This window comes from Antrostomus carolinensis, unplaced genomic scaffold (genome assembly GCF_000700745.2).
Source record: "Antrostomus carolinensis isolate BGI_N321 unplaced genomic scaffold, ASM70074v2 scaffold32571, whole genome shotgun sequence".
NCBI classification, from domain to species: Eukaryota; Metazoa; Chordata; class Aves; order Caprimulgiformes; family Caprimulgidae; genus Antrostomus; species Antrostomus carolinensis.
The window spans coordinates 24,402-31,830 of NW_010294034.1; the positions used below are offsets into that span (position 1 = coordinate 24,402).

The 7,429-nt window shown below is 38.5% G+C and overlaps 1 protein-coding gene across 1 annotated transcript; it reads right to left on the reverse strand.

The window, feature by feature from the left end:
- Positions 1 to 3,362: 3,362 nt before the first annotated feature.
- Positions 3,363 to 7,085, reverse strand: FGF3 (fibroblast growth factor 3; the record flags this gene model as incomplete). Its single annotated transcript, XM_029087350.1, has 2 exons — positions 3,363 to 3,695; positions 6,982 to 7,085. Coding segments are annotated over 2 exons (437 nt in total), but the record flags the coding sequence as incomplete, so codon positions are not given.
- Positions 7,086 to 7,429: the final 344 nt, after the last annotated feature.

The following is a 7,429-nucleotide window of genomic DNA, read 5'->3' on the forward strand; positions in this document are numbered from 1 at the left end:
AGAGAGAGGGTTTGGGGCTAGGTACTGCCATGAAAAAGTATGAACAAAAAAATCCCCTCTAGCATTATTTCATGCTTGTGGTGACTGAGAAAAACAGATTTTATACTTTTTTAATATTCTTTGTAATTAAATAACATTACCACTACTGTCTGTAATGAAAAGTATTTCAACAAGAACATTAATATTTCTTAAAAGATAAAAAAGACAAATCCCAAAGCCATCTCCTTTGAATTTCTGCAATGAGGCTGAGCAAAAAAAAAATCTCAGAATGTTAGTAAAATTGTTTTAGGTTGATGTAAAAATCATCACTTACCCACAATAGTTAAAATGTCATTGCCTCCAACCAGTTAATTACTTTTGCTTTTGTCTCTCCTCTCCTTTTTTTCAGTGTTAGCATTTTAGACTTTGTTGGGATGAAAACTGAAACTGAGATAAGGATGTAGTTCATGTGTTAAGCTAAACTTCATTGCCATTTCCTCTGGGAAGGTGGTTAAAACAATACTCCTACACCAAGCATGCAATACAGCTCAAAACAAAGACAGGAGTAAGCAGGTGTTTTGTAGTTAATGATATTCCTTTATCACCTACAGCAATTACCTTCTGTTGCGGGTAGTTTGACCGTCTGTGAAAGAGAAGGAGAAAAGAATGAGAGGAAAAATTGATAATAAACAGCAACAGAAAAGCAAGGGATACATTCAGCACAAGCACTTGCCTTTGAGAAAAGCTAAGAGTGAAGACTAAAGGTTTGGTAGGACATAGGTTTGGAGCTGGCATGACGGTGCCGTCTTTGCATGGTGGGAAACAGGAGTTTGTCCATTTTCTTTAGACAATAAGGATTATATTGAAAATACCTGGTGCAGTCATTAATCACTAGATTTACAACAACTATTTTTAGGGGAGAGAAAGCTGAGAATGGATCTTCTTTAGCTTACAAGTTGAGGTGAATTAGATCTGAAAGCAGACAAAATAAATATGGCTGAATTTAGACATGGAGATAATCAGCTCTCTTAATCTTCAGCTGTAGGTGACCTTTCCCTGCCCGTTGGGCTTACTGACACTTTCCTTCCCTTACATTTTGTTTTTGAAGCTTGAAAGACTCCCTAAGTCTCTCTCTTTCCTGCCCAGTCATATTTTTCAGCCCCTGCCAGTAGACTGAAGGGAAATAGAGACCTGAGATAGCGGAGCTGGGAGATAGTGCCCCAAAAATACTCCTGATGCCCAGGATGCAAAACCTAATTTCCTTCACTGATACAACCAACTTTCAAAAGACAAGTTGAACTCTGCAGTAGTTTGGACCTTGTGAGGGTCACAGGAGAGTAAACAAAACAGAAAATCTGAAATTTTCTGTTTCTTTTTCAGTCTCTATGTTTCTTCTTTGCACAGCTTGTTCAGTGGCTCCTGACATGATATTGCCTGATTTACTTTTGTGAAGTAATCCCACTACTGTTTTTGATTATTTTGTAAAAGCAAAAAAATTTGGGAACCTGGTTCATGGTTTTCTGTACCCTTTTTTAAACCTAAATCTATTCTGTGTGCACCACATTACATTATTTAAGTGGTTTTTTACATTATTTCAGTATAAAGGAAAGCAGAAATCAAAGAGTTTTGACTTTCTTATTCAAAAATAGTTTCCTTCTTTGTTAGAACATTACAGAAGAGATACGAAAGTGGAAGAAATGGAGCGTACTTTTTGGTGTAAAGACACCTTTCTGTTTTTAACTTTATAGGGGTGTAAGCAGTGCTAGGTCTGTAACTACCAGGCTTAGTAAACTCATTCTATGGACTCATTTTACTTCTCTTTACAGAATTCAACCCTTAGCAATGGAAGACTTACACTACCTAGTGTTAAATGATCATACCATTATTCAGTAAGTAGCCCACAAGGTCTTTCTGTCAAGGTGACCAGGAATAGGATTTGCACCTTTCTGCTTCTATATAATGTCATATTTATCTTGCAGATCTTTTGTTAAATTCAGATTGAACATTTATTTCAGTGCAGTCTCTCTTTTCTGCATCTGTGCTGTATCAGGAAGTGAAGAGCCATGGTCAACTCTCATTGAAATGACCATTATTTTTGCTTGTCAAACACATCTAAATCTTTGTACTACTTTATAATCTCCTGGCTGTGAAGAGAAATTTTTAAAGCTTAACCCCTTGCTCAATATTAAACTTGTGATGTGGACTCCACTCACCTTTGTAAAAGTTAACTTCCAGAATCAGATGAGAAAAATTTATAGAAACATAATTTTATGTGTATTGAACCAAAACTCGAGATCATTAAACCCTGTCTTGATTTGAAGCTTTCAGTTTAGGACTGCCTTGTGAAAATAACGAGCATTTGAAAAGAAAGCAAAATCAGAACATAGCAGCCACCTTAAATTAACAAGTCACTACAGTTTTTGTATGCCCAATGTGATTTTTATTCCACACCTGCCCCCCCTCCCCCCTCAATAGTTAAAACATATTTGACCTAGAACTAGGACTTCCTGTAGAAAACTTAGCTAAACAAAAGTCTTTAAGAAGATTCTCATCCCCAATGCTGAAGTTTTCTATCTTGCAAGTTCAGTCCACACCATAAACTCAGTTTTCACATCATATTTGGGTTCCATTTTAGGAGAGGCATCATCAGTTAGTAAACAGGTATATACTGCTAAAGCTTGGCCAATGCAAATGCCACTTTACCAGCATTCCAACATTTATTTGAATGACAAGGTCAGGTATCTTGGGTTTTCAATTAAACAAATCCAAAAATACTCTAGTAATGCATAGGTCTGTTGAAATGTTTGAAGTAGCTTACAATTTTACTTCTCTTGGACAGTCATGGAAAAAGCATAATTGATACTGGCTGATCATAAAATAAAAATAAATATATGCAAGATAAAAAATAAACCAGTTTTCTAACTCCTGTATTCCATAAAAATAGGAATGTAGCCTGTTATGAGGAACTGCCAAAAGAGCCGTGAAAGTGCTTTGCTTTCTCTGTGGACACAAGATTGTTAAGTATAAAATATTCATATGATCTGCGAGGACAGAGTCACTGACATAATACCCTATGGCAAGTTAGAATGAAAATACTAGTAATGAATTATTTTTTTTAGAAAGGAAAATGTGAAAGTCATTGACAGAATTATTACATCCAACTAATTTACATTTGAATGTGCCTTAGTTTATCTCATATCTTTTTTACCACAGATATTAATTCTACAATAGCTAAAAGTAAGGGATGTGACTGTCAGTTATATTATACAGTGTCTAAAAAATGTCCGTGTTAATGCCTGTCATACAATCCGTTAGGTTTTTTAAGTAGTATTTTGAAGACTCTGAGTCACTTCCAGCCCCCATACAAGCTCCCCCCCGCCCCGTTAGCGTCCTCTCCTTCTTCGCTGGTTCTTGCTCAGGGGCTTCAGGAGACTTTCTCGATATCTCACATTTGTGTGAAACAGTCGGACCATTTCATGGTCTTTGTTATCCAATACTCTGGGCAGAAAGAGAGATGATTTCTGTGTCCTGCGAGTTTTAAAGCCCCTTCTAGGTCGTCCTTTCCCATTGATTGAGACATACCAGAGTCTCTCTGCACTGGCTTTGCGCTTGGTGCCGGCTCTGTTAGGTACAGTCCGGTAGAGACGGGACGCGTAGGTGTTATAACCCAATTCATGGATCCTCTCCACAAACTCACACTCTGCATTATAATTTTCCTGTAAAACAAAAATGACAACGTTTAAGAAATAATCTATGGGCAAAAGCTCTCCTCTGCCTCAATAATATTGGACTAAAGTCTTAAGCAAGATTCTACTCAATTTAAGGATAAGGACAGCAATGTATGTGGTAAGAAAAACTTGGACTGGTGCTACAAAAGGCGAGCAGAAGAGAAGCGCTGAGCCTGAACTGCTGGGCAGCAAGGTGCTGGCAGCAGTGTGAGCGTACTCCGTGGGTCAGAGGCAGAAAAAAAAACCACCCCAAAAACCAATTTGAAAACAGAAAATGGCACATAAATATGAATGAATAGCTCTGCTGATTGTTCAGCTGTAAATTTTAATGTTTTTGTGCTTACAGATATAAATATGCCCGTGAACTGGACAGATTACTTAATTGCAGCCTATGAAACTTTGACATCTATTAAAAAGGTAAAATCCTGCATTTTAATGTAAAATGTGGTTCTTTCATTAGTATATTAGTAGTTAGATACACCTGCAGTCTATTACATCCAGTTTATTAGAGATATTTGAGCAGTAAACACCCCCTTTATGAAACATCTTTCTTTTCTTCAGCTTAACAAAATGAAAGCACACCCCACCCACCAGTGTGTTCCTCAAAAATGCTAGGCTGCTTCTTTATCACAAGCTGTAAGGGAGAATACACATCCATCCTGGGTGCTCACATTTTACATGATCTGTCAAAATTTTCCCCTTTTCATCTGGTCCTCAACTGAGAGAAAATAGTGTGCAAAAGCCTGGCACAAGGAACAACTTCCTCTTCCCTGGGAGCAGTAGAGTGGTGTAATTAAAGGACCTCCCACACTGTACATCTTTTCTTAACTACAAAATCCTCTTTGCTGTACCTGTGTGATTAAGACTTCAGTATCTAACAGAAGGCAGAGAGGAACCGCTACCCATGACCTTTAGGGAGGGGTCCTCTGGAGGACATGGAATGGGCACAGGTAGCCAGGCTGGGGCCAGAAAAGTCATAGGCTCCATTAACAACATGTCTTTAATGCTGTTCACTCACCAGAAATGCTGATAGGCGTTTAACAAGATTTTAAAAGGCTCCACATGTCTCCGCTTCACAGCTGTAAAACGGAAGTGCCCTTCCTTGCAAGGACAAGGTTTTCATATGCTGTGGTGCTGGAACCCACGCAACTACCATATGTAGGGAGATTTGTCCTGCTGTCTGCCTTACTTCTGGTTTGTAGAGGGTTTATCACACAGGATAAACCTAGAGGATTATCACAATCTGTTAAGAACATAAAGGAATTCGGCAGACTCAACAAACTCATTTTATTGACATGGGAAAACTGGTGACCCAAGGGGTAATGGAGTTATTCCAATGCCATTTCATAAAATGCTCCCTGTATAAGTATCCACAAAGAGGTGAGTCTGATTTGAAATAGGGGCTTTGCACAGGTTCCTGGCAGAGTAACAACAGTAAAGTCATTGCTCAGTTTTTTCTGGACAAGCAAAGCCAGGATGTTTCTCCTGACCTGAGCCCTCATTCTTTGCTTCTTCTGTGAAAGAAGCTGGAGTGGAACAGCTTTTCCTGGATTGTCCCTCTAGCTCTGAAACACAAGTCTGAAACTGCCTCTCTGAAACTTGAGCTGGAACAGCAAAAATTATATTTTCTATCTGTACAGAAACCTTTCGTGGCTGGTATTCCTTGGCACATACCAACTGAACAAACTTCAGGATGGCCTGATGCTCCTTACACTAGAAAGGCAAGTCCAGGAGAAAGAGAATCCCTGGTCTATCCTACTCTAGGCTTTTCTCTACTCCAGGAAAGGATTTTTACTCAGAATTTTTTTAGTTTAATTTTAATTCAGCTTAATTCATCTGGAGGAAAAACATACCTATTTTGAAAAAGAAAGAGAGAAAGAGGAGAAAGAACTTGAAAGTTCATCCTTCCCATTAATTTCTTTGGTGCAGACACTGGCTCTGAGCTGATGGAGGAGCTCCATGGAAAAAAGATGCTCATTTAAATCAGAATATTAACTGGAAGCACAGAAATAGGCAGCTTTAGCTCTGGCACAGCAGACCTAGTATGTCCTCATTCCACTTCAGCTGCATTTTTCTTTGCCAAAATTGTTTGCTATCTTCTTCTCTGCACTTCTGGTAAAGAACCATCATCTTTACACACAGGCCCTTTAATCAGTGTGCATCACATGAGGCACGTTACAGAAGCTGGGTCATAAACACTATGAGAATGTTCTTGAAAAGGTGGAGAAAAATACATTAAACCAGGGAGGCAACCGAGTTGATTGTGTTACCTAAGCTGCATTCACATGGAAAAAACTCACATTGCTGGAGGATCAAATCAACAGAATTCCATATAATGACTAGATGGAAGAAGCAAATTCACATAGCCATGTTTTACCCTCTTCAAATCTGTTTCCATATCACAGGAATCCTGGAGAAACTGCACCGTATGGTTGTTAAACAGTAAGAGATCACAAGATTGCTAGAGATGTAATCAAAGACAATGGAAGAAATTCAAGTAGGTAGATAATGTGTACACTATACACACTGACAAACACACCTTAGTCTGTCCCTGAATGCGAAGCAGTCTAAGCTGAAGGATTTTATTCACTGAGGGGAAATAATACTGGCTGGGCTGAAAAGGCGAGACAGCCGCTAGTATCAGTAGAGCCCAGATTTTACCTCAAAGATCAGGACAAAAAAAATGAGGTAAAAGGAGTAGAATAAGGTGTTCATTTTCACCTTTATCCTCTTGCACCTTCTCATAGTTCCTTTCCTTGCTACAGTCCTGCCTTGTAATACCTGTAATTTTTTTCACTGCCCAGCCAAACGCTCTGTGCAAAGAAACTCCCATCAGTAGGCTGCTTTCCCCTAACAGAGATGCTTAATTGCTTCTGAATATTCTTTATCTGACACCCTCTGTCAGTGTCCAAGATCCACATCAAATTTAAATATGGATAAATTTGAGTAGAGATGGATGTTCTGCACCACAAAAGCTGGCTCCTGAGGTCTTTATCAGTGCACCCAGTTGCCCAGAACTTTGGTCATGTGAAATACCTTTGCCAAATATGTTTTTCTGTCTTTGGCTGTACAGGCAATAAGAAAATAAGAACACAGTTTCTTTCCACTTTTAAAAAATATCCTGATTGCTTGCCTGTAACAATTCCACACAGAATCTGTTATAACATGACTCTTTTCTCTATAAATGTTTATTTATAAGAAATCTGTGCTCCCCGTTGGACCTGTTCTCGGCAAAGGAAATGACGGGCATATGCCAGTCTTACATAAAACTTACTGATGCATAAAGTCTTCCCCTCTTGTTCATGGCCAGGTATCTGCCCGAGAACAAGCCCTTGATGGCAACGATCCCAACATCAACTGCAGTTATTTCCAGAATACCTAGAAACAGAAACAATTATGAGATATGTTGTTTCTCCCCATCACATGTAATTTTCTTAGGTATGTTTGAATGGCTGCTTACCTGCAGAGCATGATTTCACAGTTATCACAAGCTCACACCAAAATCATAGTGCAATCATGAAACAAGACTATTATTTGAAACAATACAACCAATGACAATGTGGGAATTGTGTGAGACAAGCTTGACAATAAATCCCTAGATGTCTGATTGAGATTGAACTCTTTCAAAAATGAAAAAAGATGTGACACTGAACTAGAGGTTCACTTAATCCTATATGTATATAAAAAAGTTTAAATCCTCTTTAATGCTTAGGAACACAAGA